General features: G+C 50.4%; 1 protein-coding gene across 21 annotated transcripts in view; it reads left to right on the forward strand.

Annotated features, from left to right (window-relative positions):
• The window catches only part of LOC105478940 (low density lipoprotein receptor class A domain containing 4), a 436,625-nt gene that overhangs the window by 223,306 nt on the left and 186,866 nt on the right, over positions 1-26,453 (forward strand). For 19 of the 21 annotated variants that reach the window (XM_071085751.1, XM_071085747.1, XM_071085752.1 and 16 more), the window contains one exon: positions 9,939-10,079. The exons of the other annotated variants lie outside the window; for them this stretch is intronic. In XM_071085751.1, the coding sequence (XP_070941852.1) occupies positions 9,939-10,079 (141 nt within the window). The remainder of the gene's footprint in view (positions 1-9,938; positions 10,080-26,453) is intronic. 21 annotated transcript variants of the gene reach the window in all.

Here is a 26,453-nt window from a genome sequence, read left to right on the forward strand (position 1 = left end):
CTGACCTCGCGAGGGTGAGGGGAGGCTGGAGAGCTGGTGGGGGCCACGTCAGGGAGGGTCATGTCAAGTTCATTGTAAGGACTTGGGGTTTCACTCTGAGTAAAATGAAAGGTGTTGGAGAGACTGATCTGACTTCCATCTCAGCAGGAACATCCTGACTGCTGTCCTGTGAGTAAACCGTGCTGGAAGGACAGGGGAGGAGCCAGGAGATCACCGTGGGGAGGGGAGATGGTACCTTGGAGAAGGGCCGTGCTGGAAGGACAGGGGAGGAGCCAGGAGATCACCGTGGGGAGGGGAGATGGTACCTTGGAGAAGGGCCGTGCTGGAAGGACAGGGGAGGAGCCAGGAGATCACCGTGGGCGGGGGGGGGGCGGAGATGGTACCTTGGAGAAGGGTGACTGTAGTGAGGTGGTGGGAACGGGTCCATTTCCAGTGTGTTTCGGAAGTGGAGCCAACAGAGTGTGCGGACGGGTTGGGATGTAAGAGAAAGGAAGGGGTTATGGATGACTGCAGTGGCGTTTCTATCCGCAGTGTAGTTTCTGAGATGGGGAAGGCTACTGGGGGACTGACTTTGGGTGGGAAAATGAGGCGTTTGGCCTTGGACATCGTAAGTGGAGATGTCTGTTACACATTCCACACGGAGATGTTGAGCAAGTGACTGGAGGAATCTGGGGTCTCCACACGGAGATGTTGAACAAGTGACTGGAGGAATCTGGGGTCTGGGGCAAGGTGGAGCAGTCAGGGAATTGTGGGAGTTGTGAGTGTGAGACAGTGACTGCTAGAAATGGCAAAGGAGTGGCGTATGCAGAAAGAGAATGGGGCCAAGGGTGAGCTGGGGCGCTCGAAGGTTAAGAGGTCAGGGAGGGGAGGAGGAGCGGAGAGCTGTGGAGAGGAGTGCGGTGCCGTGTGTGTCGGGACATGGGAAGGATGCGGTTCCCTGTGGGAGGGAGCAGAGGTGTCAACTGGGGTCAGGTGAGATGCCGCCGAGTTAACCACGTGGGGGTCACTGGGGACCTGGCCAGGCGGCGCTGGTGCAGTGATGCAGCCCAAAGCCTGATTCAGATCTGTTTAGGGGAGAATCAGAAATTAGACTCAGCGAGTACAGAAAACTTTTTTGCAGCATTACACTGCAGGAGCAGAGAAATGGGCCGTGGGGCCCAGAGCATCTTCTTGTCAGACGGGAAGTTAGAGCATGTTGGCCTTCTCGTGGGAATGGCCCTGTGGAGCTGTTGTTGATATAATCAGTGTATGTCAAAATGTCCAGAATTCAGGAATCCATTTTTAAAGTTACCAGTCATCTGAATGTTCATTGGAATAATTCAGAGCAGGCGACAGAAGTACCAAAGAACTAATGTGGGATTTTATTCTTCAAAAGCCCTGTCTTAAAAATTTATAGAATCACTGATCGTAACAGTCAAAAGGACTCTGAGAACATAAGATTTTAGATGTGAGAATGCAAAGAGGCTTTCGGGCCTTTCAGCCAGGGGATGCCCTTGTCCAGTGAACCCTCCGCGGGAGGCCTCCCCTGCTGGAGACCCGCGCTGGCGCTCAGGGTTCCTGACCCAGCTCCCGCTCCTGCCGCAGATCGCGAGGCCCCACAGGAAGCGCTGAAGTCGTTCAGAGGAAAAATGAAAAGCTGCCGGTTTAGTCCGGGCACCTCATTTTATCATAGGAATCAGGCACCTCATTTTATCATAGGAATCTGGAGATGAGGAGTCTTGCCTGAGGATACGCCGAATATTGCGTGTAAGAGCTGGAGGGAGGCCGAGGTCCTGGGTCCTGGGTCTCGGGCGGTGGACTGTCCACTTCTCCCTTGCTGCCTGTGGCCGTGCTCCTTGCCCAGGCAGTGACGGGCTCTTGGTGGGTGGATGCGTGAATGAACGAGGGACTGACCTGAGGGGAAGAGCCTCCCAGCCCAGCCTTCGCTGCGCCTGAGAATAAATGCCGCCAGGCACTCCGTGGTCCCCGTTTTGGGGCCCGGGTTTCCGCTGTCAACACCTGTGATGTGCCTCTGTTGGTCCTGCCAGGTGGACATGGTCCTCACTGCCCACAGACCTCCCATGCGCGTGGGGCGACCTGGAGCTCCTGTCGGGCTTCATGACTGATGCTGCTTTCTCTGCAGAACAGTCATGAGAGGGTTATGCGAGGTTAGTCCTGATGAAGGTGTATTAAAAGCTTGGCACAGTTGAGTTTCCATCACATTCACGAAGTTTATTTAAACCCTGCAGATTGAGAGCCATGAACGGGCCTCAGCAAGGCATACAAGGCTCTTCACAACGGGGTGCCTCGGCCCCCAAAGTCTACCTACCACGTTGCAGACAGCAAGATCCTGAAACAAACGAGTTAGGGCCCCCGAGGGTGCCTTTTCTGTGTCTTCATCAGGGTGCTGGTTATGTAGGTGTTTTTCAACCTGCGTAGACTCATTGAACTGGACTTTCCGATACACATGCATATACATACACACATGCTGTGTTTCAGTCAAAATTTTTTTTTAAAAAATGAAGTATATTTGTCCTTGAACTCAAAATCCTTTAATGCCTCTGGTCTCACACAGAGTGAAAGCCACAGGCTGTCCAGAGACCCGCAGGCTCCACAGGCCCCCCAGCCCCCGGGCTGGCCTCACCTTCTCCACTGCGCTCCAGGATGTATCCCTGCCAAGCAGGCCCCTGCCACTCCGCGCTGATGGAGGGGCTCAGTACACATTTCTCCAAAGCAAAGGAAATGCGTCTGAAAGAGCATTATCCTCAGGAGAAAGGACTCATGTGTTGGGATCTCTGTTTAGATGATGCCATAGGGAATTAGGTACTTTATTGGTGCCTTTAAAATTATGAATTTTAATGGCTTTAGAGTTCTATAGACATTTGGTTTTTACAGAGATTTTCCCTGTTAAAATAGGGTTTTTATTGTCCCTGACTATAAAATCATATATAAAATCCACAAGAAACTTGAAAGTTATTGAGGTGACCCCAGCACCCCCAGAGAAAACCACTGTTGTGGATATACAGCGACATTGTTTCAAACTCTTCTTCCTGTGCGTTGTACTGACTGATATTTCTGTTCTCCCAAGAGTCTGAAAGGGGATGCTTACCTACTTTCAGTGCCGTTCTACGTAAGAAGTGAGGAAGAATGCCTGCTCGCATCTTACAGACAGAAAACCACAAAAGCAAATTCATTCGTTCACGGGTTATAAACGTAGACGAGAATTACTGTTATCCACCGTTTCAAGCCCTGAAGGACTTTTACGACTTTAAAATGCCGGGTGGTATTTTGATGGGAAGTTGTGCGATTTGTTCAAGCTGCTCTAAAGGGTGGTTGTGGGTCTGCAAGTCCAAAACCTGAGAGTACTTCGGACTTTTGAGAGCACGTCGTTGCGTTTTTCATTTAGGGTTCTCATAGAATTTGAGACCCATTAAAATCCTCTTTTCAGCACCATAATGGGAGCGATAAGCCATATCATAAAATGGATTGAGTTTTTAAACATTTTTTATTACTCTCTTTGACGGGAGGCCCTTCTCTGGTAATCTTATTACTTGGGCAGATTTCCTTTTATCATGTCATATTCATCTTTCTGAAGGACAACTATGGTTTCGGCAGCACCACTTAAGATAGGACTTTTATTAAATGCTTTGGGGGTAACTTATTTCATTACACAGAATATAAACCTTCAAATTAAATTCCGCTTTGTTCCAAGTTTATGACCGGGAACATCAGCCCGTCTTTGAGTGAGGTCAGAGCGTCCCCGGTGAGGCCGGTGCCTTCACACTGAGTTCCCGCTGAGCGTGGAACTGGCCTGTGACACCCGATGAGGCACGCGCACTGCTGCATTCTCCTCCCTCAGGTTCCCAGACGGATTCGCGTTGATAGCTCGCCGGTGCGGGCTCACAGCTTGCTCAACCTGTGCGGCTTGCACTGCGGGTTTCCCCAGGGGAGTGAGTGCGCGCGGCATCCCCACGGCATTCCCATGCTACCAAAAGCTGACGTTCAAGAAGGATGGCCCTAAGGATCAACTTTTCGTTTCTGAAAAGTCTCAAAGCTCTATCTTCGTAATTAGCTAAAGCACTACTTTCTGGATGCTGTGTTTTGGCAACTTTATGAAAACCACTTTATAGAAACGAATATTTCAACCTCCCTGAAGGCTGATACAGGAAATGACAAGATGGGGCGTCCTTTTTCTCTTTTCGATAAAATTGGTGTTCAAGATAGTCTCCTCCTTGCTGAATAGCGCCCTTTACTAAAAGAGGGACAGATCCTGGTAAGTTTTAGAAGCAGGAGAATGGGTGTTTCTGGTTGATTGCAGTGCCTACCCCGAGGGCCAGTGAGGTCCCGTGACCATGCCTGTGGTTTCCTCTTGTCTGTGGTGGCTTGTTTGGTTGGAATTCAGTGTAGAGCTGAGTTCTTTTCAGTCGGTTTTCCTCTTCTCTTTCCTCTGCATTTCCTGATTTATGTTTTGTGTTTTACTCATTATTTTCCATCTTCACTGAATTTTACTTTTATTTACTTATTTATTTAAGAGACAGTGTCTGGCTCTGTTGCCCAGGCTGGAGTGCAGTGGTGTGATCTCGGCTCGCTGCAGCCTCGAACTCCTAGGCTCAAGCCATCCTGTCACCTCAGCCTCCCGAGTAGCTGAGACTGCAGGCACATGCCACCACGCTCAGCTAATTTTTAAAATTTTTCATAGAGACGGGGTCTCACCATGTTGACCAAGCTGGTCTGGAACTCCTGACCTCAAGCTGTCCTTCTGTCTGGGATTACAGGTGTGAACCACTATGCTCAGCCTGAATTTTCCTTTTATTATAGGGTATCTTATACCTTGCAGCGGAATAGGCAGTGTGTATATACATTAATAAAAAATTGTTGTCACCTTGGTGCTAGGGAATGTAAACTTACATTGGTTACGGTACAATTATTTATTCTAATCTTCAAACCCATTAATTCTTGGCTTCTACTTCACTGGCGGCTAGATTTGACCTCTTTGCTATTTACCACGTAAGCACATGGGAAAGGCAGCCGTACAGAGAGCAGGTTCTAGACTTTAATGTCAGAAATGATGGAGCCAGAATCACTCTCCATTTTCAGGTTTGTGAATGATAGAAGTGTGAACTAAATGAGTCAGTGTTGCTATATGAATTTTAACAGAAATAACTAATGTAGACGACTTTGCCAATTCACAAAAAAGGCTGATTTTACAGCTGAGATGTAATGCTGTATATAGTCCTTATTTTGTGACTGAGATCGTATCTGTGAAAACTAAGACTTTAAAGGAGTGTAGTGGAAATTGAAAACAACTTTTTGTTGCCTGTTAACTAGTAGAATGTTGACTCTACCAAGCAGATTAAATTTAGTCTCTGTGAGGCTTGATTTGTTCTGCCTAAGATTGAGCATTTATCATTGGATCCTGACCGAGTTTAGGTTTACATTATTCAGATTTGTTAGGCTACTGGTCCTTACATTTTTTTTTAATATGGCCTTTTTGTATATGAGTTTGGAAATCACAGAAAACCTTAAAATATTCCATTTTTCCCCTCGTTTTAGGGCTCCTAAAATTCCCTGTTTTTTCAAAGGTTACAAAATATTAGGACATTCCCTTCCTCTGAATCATTCTTTTCCTTTCTGCTCTCGTACATGGTATAACCCAACTGGCTAATGTTAGTTTGTACATAACTAGAATGACCTTCAGGACAAAAAAGGGTTTCCTCTAATCCAATGGAAATCTCGGGTTTTATGTTCCACCACAGGTAATTCATTCTCCAGCTTCGGGTAAGTCAGGGATTATCCCTGGCCTGCTTCCTCACCTGGGAGGCGAGGCGTGGATCAGTGTGTCTAGGTCCCTCTCAGCATTCAGGTTTGATAACTCCACAACACAGGAAAACCCATCAGAAGCTTTGTGTAGAAATGCAGAGAAGCTGGAGACCCCAAATGTGGAGAAGACGGTATTATCAGAAGTATGTACAGCGATTCTAAAGTCTGTTGTTGATTCTGGAAGTTGTTTCTCATAAGTATTTTTTTTTAAATAAGAAATCAAATACGAAATTTTGGCAAAGAGGAATGCCACTTTCTTCACTTAGAAGGTCCTGACTTTTTTTTTTTTAAGAAGAGGAGTGATTTAAATCTCATAAATGGTTATAACACATCTGTAGCTCCTGGAGGAGACACTGGTTCCTGAGCGGCTCATTCTGTCTTCCAGTCCAGTATTACACGTCTGAGGTCGCCATTAATTTGTCACCAAAGTGTTTCTAATGTTTAACAATCCATGATTTCCCTCAACTTCTAGCTTGGCAGAAATACTCAACAAGTTCCACAAGGAATAGACAACGTATTTAAAATTTTTTCCATTGTCTTTCTCTGACTTAAGTTTTACTTCATGGAGGACCCCCTCTGGTTCTAGTCTGTCAAAGTGTAGTTTAGGGGTCAAAGCTACATTGGTTCCAAAGTTTCCAAAATAGCCCATTGACAGAACAGCGCTCTAGCGACTGGGCCCTGTAGTCAGCAGTTACCCAAATACCTGCTTATTTTAAGAGATTGTATTTTAGTTTTCTTCTTTGTAAATTAGCAAATACCAAATAAACATTCCAATAAAATACCGCTAACCGAAGAGGAGGCTGTCAGTGAGCTGCTTCTCTCTCAGTAGACAGTGGTTCTCCATCTGTACTGCCCACTGGAGCCGTGCCGGGGGCGTCAGAAACCCGCATGCCTGTCTGCACCTCAGGCCAGGAGAGCAGGACCTGGCTGGGACCCCTACCCCAGCAGTGCTGAAAGAGGTCCAGGGGATCCAATATGCAGCTAAGATGGGGCCTTTCTCTTAGGGTTATCAGTTTGTTTGAAATGCTCCAATAATCTCGTGATTAGATGATCTGAATGCACTGGGCTTTTGGGTGGCACAGTGTGCTGGGGACGGCCTGTCCAGAGCTGGGGTGAGGTGGAGCTGCCTCTGTCAACACCAGTTCTGTTAACTTGGACCGACATTTACTGTGCTCTGCAGTTCTCATTCCAGTGTTAGCATTAATTCTTAGCACTTAATCACATTACAACAATTTTCTAGTAGTTTCTGTATCACATCAGGAAGCCGGTAAATTAAAATTCTCATTCTGGTCGTTCTGATTCCAGTGGCCGTGTGATGGAAAGACCTTACTCTGATGTTGGACTGATGACTCACTGCTGAGATTTAGATTTTTTAAATTTGAATTTTTTTTTATTTTTTAGAGACCGGGTCTTGCTCTGTCACCCGGGCTTGAGTGCAGTGGCGTGATCATAGCTCACTGCAGCCTTGAACTTCCGGACACAAGCGATCCTCTTGCCTTCGTGTCCTGAGTAGCTGGGAGTACAGGAGTGGCCACTGCGCTTGTCTCGTTTTTAAACTGTTTTGTAGAGACAGGGTCTCGCTTTGTTGCCCAGGCTGGTCTGGAATTCCTGGACTCAAATGATCCTCCTGCCTCTGCCTCCCAAAGTGCTGAGCGCACAGGTATGAGTCTCTGTACCCAACTGAATTTGAAATTTAATAGGTTGATGTTATTTCCGTAGCACAAGCCTTGTTAGTGCTGCCTGGTGTTGAGCCGACTTGAGACAACTGGCGATTTGGGGAGCTTCGTTATTATACGTGGGGCCGCGCCCATTGCAAGTGAGTCTCTCGCTTTCCTGAAAGTGGATCTGGAAACTGAGGCAGTGCGGTGAGATGAGGCAAAACGGAATCAAATGGGAAGAATAATATCTGCCCTGATTATTTCACGGGGTTCTTACGAGGCTCAGATCAGATCATTCATTTATTCAACAAATGTGTGATTCACCGAGCGCCTGTCACAGGCTGGGCGGCGCTCTAGAACACGAAGGAGATAACGAAGGGAAATGTTTGGCCTTGGAAGGAGCGGCAAATTAGTCACTGCTCATATTTTTAAAATAGTTCATGCCATAAGCGCTTTGAAGAGGGCTAGCTCATTCATTTCCGAGTTTCCGTGTCTCACTACCTAGCACAGAACATAGACGCGGCTAATACACCGGTTATGTGAATGAACGAATGAGTCGCAGAATTCACTTCCTTGCAAGCCTGTCGTGTCTCCCTCCAACAAGTTAAAATGAGTAAAGTGTGGATGTGGTCTCATTTCTTGGGTAGTTTAACGTTCCACACCAACTTGACTATGGTAGTCTAACCTCGGATCCTTTCAAACCTCAGCAATGGTGAACTTTTTAGTTAGAGTTTGATTCAGTTCAGGTTCGTGTTCCTTTTTTTCCCAATCACCGTTTTAGCGACACAGGGAGTACCTGTTTTTGGTTAATGGGCTTTTCATGTTTGGTATGAATCCATAGTCCAATATTTCTTTTGGAAAGGAAGATAAATTTTTCCCTTGACATCCCTTTTTTCCATTAAGTTAAAAAAATGTTACTTCATAAATGTGATTTCAAACAGCTGGATTTTAATCTTTCCACCTTATGGAAAGAGAGCGTTTGGCTCCGGCCGCACCCCCACCACGTGGCCCGGCCTCACTCCGCACACAGCTCTTCTAACCTGGATGGTGCCGCCAGCGAGGCGCGCGTGGGTGTGCATTTGGGCTGCGTTCACATGTTATTCTAAACTAGGTCAGCAGCTCGGCTGGTTTCTTTTTCTACACTCTTTTAGGAGAATGTGAACAAATGGAGGATTATAATACCCTTTTTATACAGGTTCACAGAAATACTTTGAGGACTCTTACGTTGTGTTTCTTTACAACAGGTAAAGGTTATTATCTTGTGGGCCATAGTTCGCCCCGAGGGGCAGGCTGGGCTGGGGCAGCCCCACACATGGTTCGCGTCGCTGGAGGAGGCCTTGGTGTGCCGATGCCCAGCCTTTTATTGGAATGACGGAAAATTTGAGTTGAAAGGACCTTGGACTTGATCCAGGCCCGCCACCCTTATTCCAGACACAGAACCAAGGCCTGGAAAAAGGAAGAGGCTGTGACAGTCAGCGGCAGCGAGGAGCCCGGGACTCCTCCGGAGGCTCTGTCTTCCCTCTGTCTACTGAGTGGGCTGTGCTGTGTGAATCCTGCCAGCTTCTGTGGTCTCCTAGGGCCAAGCCCACACTCAGAATGCAGGATGACAGTGACTGTAAGATGCGGTGGAGCTTTCTGTGCTCAAGTGTATATAAATGTGTAACTTCCTTTATTCTTCGTTGCTTAAACGGATGGTAATGTGTTAAGTGTGCAAATTTGTTTTAAAGTCCTACGAAACTGAATTCCGTTTTCAAATATGGATTTGTACAGATTTTGGGGAGCCTGTGTTCAGTGTGGCCTGTAGGGATTTGGGTATGGGATCTGCCCTATTTTTATAATTTGCCAGCATGGCCCTTTAGCAGAAAGCACACATGATTTCCCCATGTTTTACATTATAAATTCACTGCTACCCACGCCTGGTGTCATGCCTGATTTTTCTGAGGCATGAGACGAATGAACGTCTGAGAGGTGAAATACGTTGTCCAGATTCTCACCACAAGACGGTGGCAAGTGGGAGATAAAATGTCTCAGTGTCCTTTTGTTAAGCCAGTGCTCCTGAGTTCTGCCGGCCCCTGCCACGGCTGGCTGCGCGGGCTCCCCCATTCTCGGAGGTGTGGAGAACTGCCAAGGATGTTTTCAAACCGAATAATAGAGCCCCACAGCTATGACTTTTGCAGAGCAGGCCGTGGAAAGAAAGAGAGCACCTGTGCTACTCGTGTGGGCAGTGCCGTAGGGCGAGGCGTGCGTGGCAGGCCTCGGCGCCCCTGTGGAGTGCAGGAGGGCACCATCCTGTGTGTTTCAGACAAGGAGGGTCCTCACCCAGATGGCCGTTCTCCGAGTGTAGTGTCCTGGGCTCTGCAGATAGTCTGAGCTCCCAGACAATCATGGCATGCAAATGGGGGAAAGAAACCGACGACAGTCGCCGCTCAAGAGCACCAAGCTTGCATTGACTGCTCCATGCTTTATATTGTACTTTTTCAGAGTGCAAATTCACCTGCACCAGCGGTAAATGCTTGTATCTTGGTTCGCTGGTCTGTAACCAACAGAACGACTGTGGGGACAACAGTGACGAAGAGAACTGTCTCCTGGTGACCGAGCACCCGCCTCCGGGCATCTTCAACTGTAAGTCTCTCCTCCCGCCTGGGCGGCACTGTCTGGTGTGGTTCTGAGGCGGTTAGGAGGTGGGGTCCCTGGGACTTGCGAAGGAGACTGTTTTCTGTTCCAGAAAGATTTGCATTTTCACAAAGGAAATATCTTCTTTTAGGATAGAGGGGCGGCGTGTTTCAACGTAGGAAATTCGTTCTCTTCTCTAAAGTGGTCGGCGGAGCTGTGTTTTGAAATAGGCTTTTGCTATTTATCTGAGCAATGCCTGGATTCCAGGAAATCATATATTGATTTTAGTATTCTTCATACCAACATTCTTACTTCAGAAGTAATTTTAAATTAACAAAGAAAGATGTGTGGAAGGTCCGTAATTCATCATGCAACTGAAATATGAAAGTAGAAAAATTTGCATGGGATCCTTAGGTTCTGGTCGTGTGTTTTTCTGTTAGATGCTGGACGGAAACGGCTGGAGTGAGGTCTTGACACGTGTGAATCCCCAAGGCTGAGGCTTTGAGCGTTTCTTGAATTGGAAGAAGTGGAGTCAGAGTTTGAAGTTCGTTGGTTTTTGGTCTCATGGGTTTTGTGAGAATGGAAGAGAAAGAAGGCAGTTTAGAAATCCCGCTGAACTTAGGAAAGGTGGCTTACCGTTTTCCGTGTTTCTCTGGGCTAAGTGAGGGGGATTGAGGGTGAGGATCTGGTTGCAGTTGCACACGTTGGGAAGAGCGTTGGCCGGGCCGACCCTCCTCACACGGCCTTCTTAGACCATTTTATGATGCGTTCAGCGTCTCTCCCCATTTTTACTGACATTATTTTGAGGAGTTATATTTGAGACAGATTTAAAATTTTTGTTATGGAAATTAGACTACATAAATACCAGTGCTGCAAATGTGAAAATGGGAGGGGATTTAAAAAAAAACTATTTTCTCTATTCCTACTGTATTTTTATATGGGGGGCACATTACATATGTCCCCAATATAAAAATGACTGTGCTCTAGCACGTTTTAAGCCTGCTATTTATGGTTGCTAAATTCAAGAGTCTTATGGTACAAATAGTTTTTGTCAAGTTTTTCTATTGTGTTTCCATTTGCGTTTTCTCCTACCCAGCGCTCTTTGAGTCCCATCTCTGTACGTTGCATAGACGGTTCTCAGAGGTTCGGGTGGGCGCGTGCTTGCCTGGCCCTGGCTCCGTGTTCTATGCAGCAGTCTGTGTAATACGGCTTTGCCTCTCACCTGGAGTCATCTGGCCCACAGGCCCCGGCTGCCCCCAGGCCCAGGATGGCCCAGAGGCTCTCGCTCTGGCTGTCCTACTTAGCGTGGGAACCAGGGCTGGGTGCAGGAGGAGGGAGGAGGGCTGCAGGTCAGGACGGGGGACTGGGAGCTGGGTGAGCACCTCCCTGAGGACGAGCAGGCAGCAGGCCAGAGGGCCGGGAGCACTGAGGAACCCTGCTTGTCTGCATGATGGAAACGTGGATGGAACAATGTTGTTTTCATCTCCTGAGCCTCAGTACCCTCCGCTGCACAATGGTGGCATAAGAATGGTTGTTGGAGCATCACACGGGGCAATCCACAGACAGCACTTAGAGCAGCGCATTCCAGGCACTAAGCACCCAGAGATGACCTGAGCTCAGGCTGGGGTCTTAGAAGGAGGTGAGAAAGGCAGCATCTTACTCAGTTTTCTCTGGACTTGACGAACAGCAGACACCCAGGTGAGCTGTGTGGAGAGTGTCAGGACCTTGTGTGCCGCCTTGACTGGGGTCAGAGTTCTGGAGCCCCGGCCTCCGCTCTGGGGGGCCCCACAGGCTTCTTCTGTGTCTGCGTCGTCGTCGTCCTCCTCCTCCTCCTCCTCCTCCTCCTCCTCCTCCCCCCCCCCACTACAAGGCCCTTTTGCTGAGGGCTTCCTTGTTTTCAACCCTCCTTCCTACCCTTCCTTCCTCCCTCGCTCCCTTTCTTGTCACTATTCTTTCCAGTTTTTAAGGCCTGTCTCCAGATTGCTTTTCCACTCATTTTTTAAAATGCAAGCACTTTAATTCTGCCTAGAAGCCAGGGCAGCCGTTACATCCGTCAGGGTCCAACTTTGTCCTAACAGAGGAGTCTTACCATCCTGTTGGCAAACTCTTGGCCCCCCACTGTTCAGATATGACTAGAACTTTTGTCTTTATAGCTAAAATGGGATATTATTTACAATATACTCCTTCTAAGAAGACTGGAGAGCCAGGAGATGGAAGGACAAAGGGCAGGACCGTGGCTGTGGCTTCGGATTGATGTGGGTTCACGGTTCGCCCGAGGGGAGCGACAGCGCCTTTCAGCTCCGGTTCTCTCCCTGTGGAACGGGCACAGTCCTGCCATGCACGCATCTGCAGGAAAGAACGTCCGTGGGAAACACAGTCTATGTCATCGTGTTGCAGTTGCCATCTCCACTCCCCATGTGGCCTTTCCTGGAGGGTGCGCGGCTGTGACTTTGGGCCGTCTGTAATGTCAGAGCCGTTCCGTACACGGAGCAGAAATGCACAGGTGTCTACAAGTGCGCTTGCCCAGCGATCCTGGGTGATTCTCCCTATTCTGTCCCCTGGGGAGGCTGCGACCTGGGCCGTGGCTGCCCCCACTTTCCCCTCAGGTTCTCTGCAGGTGCCCGAGGGAGCTGGCTGAGTGGTCATGGGGGGACACTCACGGCGCAGGTTGCCTCTGGATGGTTCTGTGTGGCTGGGAACTCCGGGGCAGGTGGTGGTTCCTCTGTCCTCCGCTGCAGCTCACCTCCGCCAGGTGTGCGGCTTCCCAGGGGAGGAGGCCGGAGGGTGGCCTCATGTTGAATAGATACATATTCTCTTCCCCGTATTCTGCTGGGCAGCGAACAGGGAGATTTCACTTCCTGTCAATAGCTGTGAACCCGCTTCAGAGCCTCTCCGGTTGTCAGTGGGTGTCAGCGGATGACACTTTTTATTAGATCCTTGACCAGCCCGTTTCCTACAGTGGACAGACAGCCGGCCTTTCGTGGTGTGCCGCTCTGACGGTAACGTCCACATCGTCTCCACCTGGACAGAGTCAGAGTGTCGCGTGAACTGTCGTCTGTGAAGCACCACGCTCCGGAAAGGTGGTACCTCGTTCTTCCTGCTTAGGAGCAGGATTGTGTGATCTGTGTTCCCTTGTTCTCACCCGAAGGATGCACTCAGTGTCCCAGCTCTGCTTAGGAGCAGGATTGTGTGATCTGTGTTCCCTTGTTCTCACCCGAAGGATGCACTCAGTGTCCCAGCTCTGAGGGTGCTGAGGCTGAAGCGAGGTGAGACCTCTGGGTTTCCAGATGAGCTAGAATCAGTTTGGTTTCCTGTCCGTGCCGTTAACTTTGAGTACGTTCCACGGCTCAGAGGTCTTGGCCGTATCTCCCGTTTGATATTTGCCAAATTTCAGCCTGAATTAAGGTTAGCAAGAAAATGTGACTGTTATTTCTAAAGCCAACAATAATAAGAATCACAGAAGCTCTGAAAGTTGCTGTAAGTAGCTTTTCTCTTCAAACAAAAATGCGTTTGGAGCCAAGGCTGAGGCACAGCGGGCTTCGTCTGCCTCTTGCCTCTCCTCACCGTGGCCAGGTTATCCGTGGACCAAGGCTGCTTCGTTCTGCTGAGACATCAAAGGGTTTTGCGTGGATGTGGAGGTCTGGGCTGACTGCGTGGACGTGGAGGTCTGGGCTGACTGCGTGGACGTGGAGGTCTGGGCTGACGTCCGTTACCTCCTGGGGAAAGGGTTTGCCTGGCTGCATCTTTCTGTGGAAGAGGAAATATCCCGTCAGCCTCAGTCACCAGCTTCTGTCACATCTTTTCTCTGGCTGCTCTATCAAAATACTGTACCCCTGAGTAGTAAACATACAGATTATACACACACAGTTATTTGTTGTTTACACAAATAAAATAATTATACAAATTATTCCTTATACAAACAAAATTATTTATGAAGTACCTTCTCTGGTCATTGTACTGGGCCTTGTGGAAACGAGGAATGAAGGAAATTATAGACGCTGCTGTCAAGGTGCTGAGAGTCGGGAGGCGAATTCACACCTGCACAGCCAAAGATAACTAAAAACGGGCCCAGGGAGTGAGGGCCGAGCGGGTCCAGTCGTTCGTGGTTCAGGGGATAGAGATTCCTCCTGGTTGGATTCGTGGTCACAGTGGCTTCCTGGAGGAGGTGTGCTGGGTGGCGAGAGGAGAGGACAGAGTGCCAGGGCCCAGAAGAGCATGAGCGTAGGGTGGCAATGAGGGTGGCGCTGTTCTGGGACAGAAGGCCGTGGCTGGGGCCTGCGTGGGGCACAGCTGAGAAAGTGGGTTGGGCCTAGAGAGAGAGAGACCGGTGTATAAGGCTCCACCTCCTGCCCTGGTCCCCGGACAGGCCACCTGCTAGCCAGCCAGCTGCGGGGAGCCTGAGACTGGCATCCCGCTTGGTGGACCCACCACCTCACCATTCCTGCCCAGCCAAGGACATCCTGCGGTGCTACGTTTCCAAAGCCCCTTGGCCACATCTTATTGGGGGACAGCAGCGCTCCTTCGACGGTCCAGAAGTGATCATTGAGTGGTCTGTGCAGCCTGGCAAGTGCCACCTCCTCCGAAAGCCCTGGTGAGCACAGACACCCCGAAGCCAGCTCTGCTGAGGGATTCTCGGCTCTGGACCTTAAGAGTAACATCAGCACTGACAAGAAGCCACAGCTTTTCCCTTTGAGCTTCAGCGGAATTTCCAGGTAACTGAGAGGATCTGATTCGGGGAGAGCGGGGAGAGGAGCAGCTCCCCTTTGCTACTGGAGCGTCAGGGGAAGCCGCTTCCCTCTGTATAGAGACCTCGTAAAACTGACCCCAAATCAAATGGACTGGAGCTGACAAAGCGCACCCCGTTATGCCAGGATTATGACTTCAGGACTTTTCCGGAGGAAACTTTTTCCTCCCATTGCCATTTAGGGTAATAACAACCAAATAAAATAAAACCCAACTTATTAAAATCTGAGCTGATTATCTTACTTCCAAAACCAACTCTTCCCACCTTCTTCATTTTTCCCCCAAAGAGACTGGCATCCTCCTCGTCACCTGTAGGCACCAAGCTCTGACTGCCCTCCTTCCCGCCTTAGGCCAGCAGCTTCCCACCTCCCAAGCATGTTGTTTGTTGAGGACTTGGGGATCAGGCTTATAACCGCATAACCGCATAGGAAACCTGTGCATAACCAGGGCTCGCAAATGCTAGACACTTCTATTTTTTTTCCCTATAATGATTGCAGTAAACCTTAACCATAATTCTCTATATTAGAGAATAGTCACCAAATGTCCTTTTCGAGTTCATATTTCTCCAGTTGTCTTATAAATGTGCATTTCGGTTTGTTCTGTTTATCATTTGTTTGCGCCAGGATCCAAAGAAGCCGCAGGCTTCGCAGATCGCTTTGCTCCTGAAGGATCTCTGACTCTGTAGGTTCTCCCTCCATATCTATATCCCCTCCCTCCATCCTCCTGTCTCTCTCTCCTCCTCCTCGTCCTCCTCCTCCTCCTCCTCCTCTTCCTCCTCTTCCTCCTCTTCCTCCTCCTCCTCCTCGTCCTCCTCCTCCTCCTCTTCCTCCTCTTCCTCCTCCTCCTCCTCCTCCTCTTTGTGACTTTGGGTGGAGGGGTCTGGCCTGTTTGTTCTGCAGTTTCCGTGCTCTGCAGTTTCTGCTGGCTACTTTCCTGTGGAGTCACTGAACGTGCTTCTCTGTCCCACAGCATTGCTGCCGCGTGGTAGGCAGTGCAGAGGCCGGGGGAGACTCAGGTGCGATCGCGGGGTGGGAAAGCACTATCTTCGCTGCAGCTCTTCCGTCAGGAGGACACCGTGTCTGCTGGTCTCCGGTGTGACACCGTCGGTCATTTGGGTTTGCAAAACAGTCACCACCAAATTCTGTCCTTTTTGCTCCAGTAATTAGTGGGGATATGTCTATAAAGAGAAATTCCCCATCAACAGTTTGATTGCCCTGAAGTGTGTATCATATAAGATCCATTAACTTAAGGATGAGGGTCCTTGTCACTCTGCATGGGTGGCGCTGAGATCTCCTCTCTGTGTTGTTGTGAACTGATGAATTGAACTGTGTTTGATGCATACACTTAACGTTTTTAGGAGCCCCCTCTGCTACACTTGGATAGCCGACTCCCAGGTCCCATCTGGAATTTGGGGATGGTCAGTGACCGGTGTAACTCCAGGTTAAACTCCAGGCGTGCAGGGCTCAGCCCTCTCCCCTTCTCTTCTTTATGATCCTCCTTAACATTTTCTCTTCTCTAGCTTGCTTTGTTGTAAGAATGCGGTATATCGTTACATATGACACAAAAAGTGTGTTAATCGACCGCTTATGTTATAGGTAAGACTTTCAGTCAACGGTAGGCTGTTAGTAGTTAAGTTTTCAGGGAGTTGAAAGTTACACACAAATTTTCCACTTCACGGAGATCAGAGCCCCAACCCCCAAATTGTTCAAAGGTCAGCTGCACATGGTGGACACTCAAGAGTGTTGACTGGAGACCGTTGATCCTTTCTCTGCTGCCTCCCAGCATCATGTGAGCGTGGCTGCCAGGTGATCAGTGCCCATGCGGTCTCTGCGGAAGCCTTGGTGCTTGCCACAGTGCCTGGAGCATGTAGCATATGGTGCATGGCCCTGTAAATATTTGCTGAGTGTAGGGATGAATATTATTATTTTAGAAAACTCAAGCCTGACCAGAGGATGAAAAAGGCTTTTGCTTGCATGGCCTAGTACCTTGCAAGTGGAAGCAAGGATTGAAAATGTCCACGTGATCCTGGCAGCCTGCATGAGAAGACGAAGGAAGAGACCACACAAGGCTGGTGCCCGCAAACTGCCTGTCCTTCCCAAGTGTGTTTAGACTGCCGTAAACACCCAAACCAACCAAAGTGGAAGCTTGCTCTGGTGAGCATTTATTCGGGACCGACAGTGTGATCGGCTTTTACCGACAGTGTGACCAGTCAGGCCTTCCCAGTCCTGCAGCCCTGGACAGACAGACCTTTGGCTTCTCAATATCCATCTGCTGTGTAGGAAGGACCGGTCCTGTCAAGCCCAGAGGAAATGTGGAGTGCTTCTGGCCGGCCCTAAAGACGTGTAAGTGTGTGAGCAGATGTGAGTCTGTGTGTGCTTGCATGAGATGTGAGTATACCCGAGTGGGACTGTGTCTTGTGTGTGTACAAGCATGTGTGAGAATGTGGAGTACTGTGTGCATGCACAAGTGTGTGGGTGTTGGAGAGTGTGCGTCTGGTGTGTGCATGCATGTGACTCCATGTGGTGTGTGCATGCATGTGACTCCGTGTGGTGTGTGCATGCATGTGACTCCGTGTGGTGTGTGCATGCATGTGACTCCGTGTGGTGTGTGCATGCATGCGTGGGTGTGTCATGGGTGGAGTGTGTATGCAGTTGTGTGAACGTGTCTGCACGTGTGTGAGGGTGAGTCTGTGGTGGATTTGTGCATGAGTGTGCACGTGTGTGAGGGTGAGTGGTGCGTATATATATGAGAGTGTATCTGTGTACATGTCTGCGGGTGTGTGCGTGTGTGGGTGTGTATATGTGAGGGTCTGTGGTGCACGTATACATGAGTGTGTATGCATGTGTGAGAGTCTGGTGTATTTGCACATGAGCGTGCATGTGTATGCATGTATGTGTGTAGGTGAGGGTGTGTGGTGCATGTGTGCATGAGAATGTGTATGTGCATGTATGTGAGTGTGTGGGTGTGTGTGTGAGGTTGAGTCTCTGGTGCGTATGTGCATGAATGTGTGTGTCTGTGTGTGAGGGCGAGGCTGTGTGGTGCATGTGTGCAGGAGTGTGTCACCTGGAGTCACCACCGCTCCCTGCCTGTGGCTTTAGGGAAGTTGTTCAGCCTCTGTGGACCTCGGTTTTCTCATTTGTAAAATGAGGATAATATTGGTATCTCTTCCAAAGGGCTGTTCTGAGGATTTACTGAAATAGTGCAGGAAAGGCAGTTGGAGTAATGCCTGGCCCACGGTACGTCCTCGGTGAGCAGCATCTGTTGGAGGGTCCACTGCTTCCTGGGGAAGGGAATTAGGAAGCAGCTGCTGTTTGCCGGGTGCTCACTGTTCACAAGTATCATCTGTTTATCTCTCAGAAGCACCCTAGAAAGGTCATAAGAATGCAGCGCTCAGGGCGGTGAGGTGAGTTACTCAGAGTTACACAGCCAAGCCGCTGCTGGGTGTTGAACTCAGGCCGTGGTTTTGTCTGTCTTTGGAGGTGCTATTTTCCCCTCCCGTGGTATTTTTCCAGTAAGATAGGGATTTACTCCTCAGTTCTTAAAAGGCTTGAAGGGCTTTGATGGTGGGGATCAAACCAACCATATTCTATTCAGGAGGGCCACAGCGGATGAACGTTTTCAGGTGATACATAGATGACGGTTTTTGGTTTCAGGCTGGATTTTCAAGCAGATTATGAAAAATTGACCTCAGAGCCCCTGTGTGTCAGGGATCGTGGATTCTGTGGATCCCTTGGGGTTTGCTCCAGAAACTGATAAACTGTCCCGTCTTCGACTGTGCCCCGTCCAGGTGGTACTCGTGTGACCCAGAGGCCACCTCTCCTCTCTGGCTCGTTGTCTGGCAGGAGGATGGGGACGGTGACGGCTGCCCTGGGAGGTGAGAGGCCGCGTGGCGTCAGCGTGGGGCAGCCGTTTCTGCCATCACCCTCCCCGCTCCACCGCCTGCCAGACGTGGGCCTTTAGCCTCTGATCCCCAGTTTCCCTCTGACTCTCGTGTGAGCGCATCGGCCGCTTCAGCATCTCCAGCTGTGCTGGGAGGGCGGGGCCTGCCTGGGGCCCTCTGGCATTCGGCAGACTGGACTTTCGCGTTGACGTTGCTGACTGCAGGAGGCACGGACGGGTCTTCCGGGCTGTGGTGGTCCTTGGAGCGAGGCTGGGGCGAGGGGCGAGGGGCTTCCACAGACGTCATTCTGGCTGGCCTCCATCAAGGCCGTGTTCAATGAATCGGGCCGTTCTGCGGAGCAGCCGGTGTGCTTTGGACGGGGCTCCCCGCCCCCACGCTCCTTTTTTTTTTTTTTTTTTTTTTTTTGACTTAAAAAAAGAATCTATGGCAAAGCAATTACTGCCTGTGACAGTGACCCAAGGTGGTGTTTAAAACAAGATGTGGAGGGGAATGTGCCCCTCTCTGGGCTCGCCACGGATCGGGTTGCAGGACTGTCACTGGCAGCTCACTCCTGCCTGAATGGTTCTGTGGGATGAGCCCCAGGGAGGTGCCGGCAGCCTCACCCTCCCCTCCTGGTCCCGCCCCGTGTGTTGGCTGCCTTTGTTTCTCCAAGACGGTTTTCTGATCAATTAAAATCGTGTAGGGTCTTAAACGGTAATTCTGCCTTTTCAGATAAACAAAGGCGGAGAACAAATGGGAGGGTAAGTTTTAATAAACCTTAGGCATCATTTCCTCCTGCTGTGACACTAAATTTACTCGGATAAAAACAACCTCTTAGATTTACATTTTGATTCTGTTACTGCTTTCATGTGTGCGGGGCTGTCCCACTTCAGATGAAATTTATCCACTTCTTTAAATATTTAGTAGTCTAGCGTGGATGTTAATGAAAGTCTGGCGGTGCTATTTTGAGAATTGCAACAATGATAGTAATTTTCAGTGTCAGATTCCTGCTTCGCAAAGGGAAAGAGGGATGGGAGAAGGGGGAGGGAAAAATGGTTTCAGTTCTAATAGAGTTTGCCATCCGCTGGGCCGTGCCAGACAGATGGGTCATGAATACTGTCTAGACGCTCTCTGCCTGAGCAAAGCCCTGGTCTCTGAGGACACGCAATGAGATGCCGGCTTAAGTAACTGGGGAAAGTCAGGGCAGGCTCTCCTGGAATCAGATAGAAATCAATGTGAACCTGCTTCCGGGGGGAGGCCAAGGGGCGGCCGGGAGGGTGTAGGGACAGGGGGTGCTAAGAGAAAGGGCCCTCAGTTACTGATCAATTTTAGTGCAAACTTGACAATTATTAGGCATTAGGGAGGGCGTGAAAGGACAGCTGTAGGACGATAACTCTATTGATTTAGGCCGTGCTGCCCAGAATGCAGAATGATATATATCAGACTCGGGCTTCAAAGGCCAGAGAGGAGCTGGGGTGAAAAGGAGGATGTCGTCGTGTGTGGTTAAGACGGGAATGCAGCCCGCGGGGTGACCTGCGTTAATTGTGTGTATTAACACCCTCGGCACTGCTCTTGTTGAAACCGTTGGTCTTGACTGTTCATTTAGCATCTTAATTTGCAGGGGTTTTAGAGGCTCGCCGGGCTTGCTTTCTCTTTTTACGAATCTCTGCGAATTTCTCCACGCCGGGTCTCTTCCGGGCAGCTCCACGACTGGCAGAGCCGCAGGAAAGTGGGTAAAACATTCCCCAGCGCCTGCCTGGCTGCGCTTGGGTGCCCGCGGAGTCGTGATGCTTGTCGTCCTCATTATTTTCTGAGTGGCAGGGATGGAGTTCATGTGACATCCGAAGTGAGTTTCTGCTCATGAAGACTCCCAGTGTAAGTGTGGCGAGAGTCGGGAAGGAGATGTTGCGGTGAAGATGAGAGTGGGGGGCGGAGGCTGGGGGAACACCGGCAAGGCAGGGCGCGACGCAGCAGCCTGCCGTTCGGCTGGGAGGTGCTTTGTCGCTTGGCTTGATGGCCCTAATCACGTCTTCGTCTTGAAAAAAAATCACCCGAAAGGGTACTACAGTGAAACTTGGAAGGGACCGTCTTTGAGTAATTGCAGAAATAAAGCTGAAGTCTAAAGCTGCCATGAGGTGTGTCGTGGACTGCAGAGGGGGGTGACCCTCCGAGGGCTGGACTTCTGAATCCACCCTCTGGGCTGGTGCCTCTTTCAGTCATGTCAGCTTCAACGTGGGATAAAACCAGCAACCTGAACTCTGCAGTAATCCCTTTTTCATTCCTTCATCCATTCTCGTTCTGTCCCAAGAGCTAATAGCAGAGGGAAAAGAAAATATTTTTTGCTTCTTCCTTCCCAGAAAGAAAAGAGAGATCAAAGATAAAAAATATTTTCAAAGTTGATGATCACTGGAGAGGGAAAAAAGAAATCTTGTTTCAGAAGTTTGCAGTTGTGAGCAGCGAGTGGGTCTGTCCTTTTTCCAGACGGCTCCTAGAAAACTTGCCGTGGTCCTCCAGAGGGTCCAGCTGTTCTTAGAGGGCACCTTCCTGCCCTAGACCCTGTGCCTGCTGTTCACACAGGGACCCTCCACTTAGGGCGGAGACTTAATTCCCTGGGATGGCCTGTAGGGAAGGGACGCATGGCAGGGGCTGGGCTGTGGGCGTCAGCACTTCTGCTGCCAGCCGTGAGGCCTGGAAGGGGAGCCTCATGCTAAGTGAGAATTTACCACCTCTTGGTTCTGTTCACTTAAAATCTTGGGATCATAAAGTGCATCTCCCCATTTCAGAGACTCCGGCGGCTCAGTGGGGTGACCCCCAGGCTCATGTGTGTGCTTGGGCTTGCACCTTGTTCTAGAGAGGGCCCCTGAGCCAGGCTGTCTGCTGTGGATGGCTCTGCCATGACGCTGTCTCATGCATCCTGATCTCTCTCTTCGTTGTTAGTGGGGGTGCTGGGCATCTGTTATTTGCTTTACTCTAAAAATTCAGAGAAAAAGGAATTTGAGCTACACTTCTGGCCTTTTACCCTTTAGATCTTGGGGTACGGTCAGCTGTGGTTCCGGGTAAGGTGTACTGCCGCGGGCCCTTGCATGCCAGCTGCTCTCCCTGTCTGGGGTTGGGCGGGCAGTGGGTTCAGGCCCACCCGCTCTCTCTGTCACGGGGCCGGGGTGGTGGCTGAGCCAGTCAAGCAAAACGATGGACCTGCCATCACGGGATGTAAGCCTGTGTCTTGACTGCACGTGACTTTTCGTGGAAGGACAGCCAAAGGCACACACTGCCGAGAGAGTTCCCTCTCCCGTTTACGTAGGCTCTGGAGAGAGAAGTGTTGAGCGTTGTCTCTTCCTGGGTGAGAGGGGTTGGCATGAACCCAGAATTGTAAATGCCAATCTGACCTTAAAAGGCTGGCGGAGGCCCCGCCCTTCCAGGTCTGCCCGTGCCTCCCGCTAAAGCCCCATGAGGCCTCTGGATCCGCAGCCACTGCCTCCTCTCGCCCTTCTGGTTCAGTGTCCGCTGTCATGTTAGGAGACGTTAACTGGAAATGACAGGACCTGGGGCTTCTCCGCAGTGAGCTGCTCCGCCCCCCCCCCACGCCCCCCAAAAACAAAACAGAAGATCCCAAGACTGATTAGTTTTCATAAGTTGTTGAAGGAGAAATAGTTGCTGAAAAATTATGTCTGGACAGGGGGCTGGAGGGTGTTATAGAGAAAACATGTTTGGGATGGTCACTTGTGGAAAATTATACACTGAGTCGTACAAAACATCCCATCTTTGGGATACTTAATGGAAGGTATTTTTCTGAGTGTTGAATGTGTGTGAGGCATGGGCTGGCCTCTGTGGGCAGGTGCAGGGCTGCAGGGGCTGGGTGATGTGGGAGAGTGCAGTGTGTGTGAGACGGAGGCTTTGCTCCCAGCTTTGTTCTGTCCAGTGCTAAATGGTGTCCTTGAGAAGGCCCGCGAAGTTGTGTCCCGTATCTGCAGTGCCAGCGTGTGGGACGGAGGGAACATCTTCCTGAGCCTAGGTGCTCAGGGAGGCCACCATCACCGGCTGGCGGGGTCTGGAGAACCCCTGCTCCTCAGGGCGGCCCGGTGGGAAGGGCGGGGAGTGCCATCGGGAGGTGGCTGGGCAGGGATGCCACATGGGCTTGTCATGGAAGCTTGTGGGGAGGGAAGGGCTGACTTTGAGGAGCATCACTCGAAAGGTCGGTGGGGTCAGATTCTAGAAAGCCAGAGATGTCATAGGCCAGATCGCTTTCCTTCTCTTTCGTGAGGGAAGTCATTGGAGGTTTTTGAGCAGGAGACGCTGTGACACAAAGCTGTTGTATAGCTGGAAGGTCCTCAGAGATAGCTTAGTTCAGTTCTGCACTCAGGAAGCTAAAGCCTGAGAATTTAAATGACCGTTTCAAGGTCACAAAAATAGTCTTTGGCAGAAGTTCTGATATGTATGTTTCTAGTCGGTTTGGGCTGCTATTACCAGTACCCTAGACTGTGATGGGTTTGGCTCTTCGTCCCCTGCAGATCTCGTGTTGAGATGTAAGCCCCAGTGCTGGAGGTGGGCCAGGTGGGGGGTGTTCGGGTCGTGGGACGGATTCCTCGCGGCTTGGTGCTGTCCTCGAGGGAGTGAGTGAGTTCTTACAAGGTCTGGTTGTTCAGGTGTGAGGCACCTCCCCCCTCACTCCTCGCTTCGGCTCCCCAGTGTGAGATACCAGCCCCTCTTTACCTGCCACGATGAGCAGAAGCTCCCTGAGGGCTGCCTAGATGTCGACACTGTGCCTCCTTATAGAGCCTGCAAAACCCAGAGCCACTAAGCCTCTTTTCTTCATAAATTACCCAATCTCAGGTATTCCTTTATAGCAGTGCAAGAGATGGCCTGATACAGATGGGATGGCTTATAAACAACCGAAATACGCATCTTACAGGTCTGGAGGCTGGTAAGTCCGAGATCAGGTGCTGCCGGACTCAGTGTCTGGCGAGGGCTTGCATCCAGGTCCGCAGACGGTGCCTTCTTGCTCTGTGCTCACATGGCAGAGGGCAAGGGAGCTTGCTGCGGTCTCTTTCCTGTGGGCACGAATCCCAATCCTGAGGGCTCTGCCTTCGTGACTGAACGCCTCCCAAAGGCCCCACCTCCTAAGCGCGTCACTCAGGGGTTAGGGTTTCAACATATGGCTTTGGGGGTGGGGAGGGAGTACAAAAACCTTCAGACCCTAGCAGTGCTTCCCGTGTCTTAGGCCACTTCTCCTTCCACCAGCCCGTGTCCTCACACCAACTTGTCAGGTTAGGCAGCGTCAGGGAGGCGGGAGGACCCTCCCTTGCAGAGTAGGTGGCCGACAGTGAACGTGGCCTGTGCCCCTGGGAGCAGGGACTGGGACTAGCTAGGAAGGCTGTCAGAGGGGCAGGTGCCCAGAAGCTGTGCCTTTGGGATTCTGTAAAAAAGGGTTTGGAGGAAGCCACATGAAAGCCACAGCAGGAGATGAATAGGGAGGGAAGTCAGAGTGTGCCCGGCACAGCAGGGTCCCAGCGTGGCGTCCCCATTGTGGGGTTCACGGCGGCGGCGGCTCCTGGCTGCCCTCCCTGCTGTGCTGGGAGGATGCAGCCGGTGCAGACTGGGTGCTGTGGAGGGACAAGGAGGAGTCCGGGGCTGTCTTCCAGCAGAGGGATGGCCCAGCAAAGGTGGTGGGTGCACTGGAGAGAGAGGGGGACCCCTGTGAGCAGGTCTGAGAGGGGAGGTGTGGACAGAAGAACTCCAGTGCACAGGAGGAGACTCTGCTGGAGCTGAAGAGGAGGAAGGCGGGAGTCCTCGCTCCTGGGCAGAGCTGCTGCTATGAGTCAGCCTGGGTCTGGGGAGTTGGAAAAACACTGATGTAGGAGGGGTCTGCAGTCCCGACAGTCAGCGTCTTGGTCATGCTCTGCAGTGTTCCAAAGAGCTTTCTGCGTGTATGAACTTCTCTCAACAATTCCACCAGGCCGCGTGTTTACTAATTGCTAAGTGCTTTACTTGAGTCATCCCATTTAATCGTTAGAACAACCAGATGTGATAAGCACTCATTGGACCCCTCCTTAGGATTAAGGAAGTCAGCAGCAGTGAGTCCAGCCTCAGCCTGAGGGGTGACCCCCAGTGGGAACCTCCAGGAAGGCCAGAGGCAGCGTCCTGCCCCTTTCCAAGTGCGAATGACCAGGGAGAGAAAGGGCGCAGAGATGGGCTTGCGCTCTGCTCGGCACGGGGAGCACTGCGGGGGTGCACACGAGCGAGCGTGAGGTCACGGGATTTGCATCGTGTGCAAATGAAATGCAAGAATCACAAGGACAGTCATCGTTTTAAAAGAGGCAGGACCCCGCTATCTTGCCTTTTGAAAACAGATGATGATGGACTTTGGTTTGCATTGCTCCTGGCGTGCCTGTGGTCACGGGCATGGACTCGCGTTACGGAAAGCAGGGGTCCGTGAACTGGTGTCCTGCTGTGTGTGAACCTGGGGTGTGAGGCGTGAGAGGAGCAGGACCCTTCATGATGTTTTTCGTGGAGGCCCAGCCCTGAAACGTGCTTGTGTCACACATGACAATGGATTTGTGCACTTTTCGTATCACAAGAATGAGTTAAAATCAAGAGTCAGCGGCTCTGCTACTCCCTAGTGACCTTGGTTTATTAACACCTCAAGCCTGATTTTTCGAGCTGCCGGCAAGGAAGTCAGGTTTGATCCCTGGAGTCACTTGTGATGCAAAAAAAAAAAAAAAAAAAAAAAAAAAAAAAAAAAAAGCTTCCTGAAATGGTGACTTGACCTCTGTTATTAACTGTAATGAGATAAGTATTAGATGGAACATTTAGCCAACAGAGGTGTTTCTTTGTAAATAACGTTATTATTTTCAGGTGTCTGAGAGACGTTCATCGGGGCATGCGATGTCTTTGAGCCCCCGCTGAGATGAGAGCCCCAGCCCCGTGCGGTGCCCACCCATCCTCTGCAGGGCGTCCAGTGCTCCACCTGCCCGTCCCTCTGTTGCCCCTCGTTACCTCTCCACCCCGTCCCTAGTACTGCTGTGTAATCTGTTCGGTGGGGACGATAATGACGCAATGTGTGATCCAGAGTCTAGCACCTCGTGGCGCCTTGATGGAAATAGAAAGCTGTGATCACAGCATTAAAATATGCTAACAGGCTGCGGGAGCTAATGGGTGCCGCGTTCACACTGCAGGTGTTCACTCCGGCGCTGCCGCCGGCTGCGGGGACAGAGCCGGAGGCTGCGCCGTGCACGCCCAGCGTCTCATGGTGGTTTTGTTTATCGCGGGGGTGTTCTCCGAAAGGGGCGTCCTGCCTCCTTTATAAGGTGTGCTGTCGTTCTGGCTCTGCGATGATATAAGCCCCCTTTTTGTCTGACTGTCAGATGCGCAAGCAGGCGCAGTGCTCACGTGGAGGGAATGTTAGCGATGATGAGAGCGTGCGGTCGTTTGATGAAAACAAATTGGATTCTTTCCTGTTTGTGGTTAATGTTTATCTCGTTGGAGTTTCTGAGCACTGGAAAGGGGTTCTAAATGTGTTGTCTAAATTTGTGAAGGAATTCCAGTATACCACATTTAAAGGGGTGATTTAAGTGAATTGCATTAAGTTGTGAATAATACGGAATTTTGAGTGTCTGGCTTGCAGTGCTGTCTTCCATTTGCTTCCTGGGTCAGCCTGGCAAATGACTCCATTCTCTTCTTCATTTTTGCTGTTATTACTGCCCAGGCAGCTCACTCCTTATTTTCTTGCTCTTACTTTGGGGAAACCCATCGGATGAAACATA

The sequence above is a fragment of the Macaca nemestrina genome, chromosome 19 (assembly GCF_043159975.1).
Source record: "Macaca nemestrina isolate mMacNem1 chromosome 19, mMacNem.hap1, whole genome shotgun sequence".
NCBI lineage: Eukaryota > Metazoa > Chordata > Mammalia > Primates > Cercopithecidae > Macaca > Macaca nemestrina.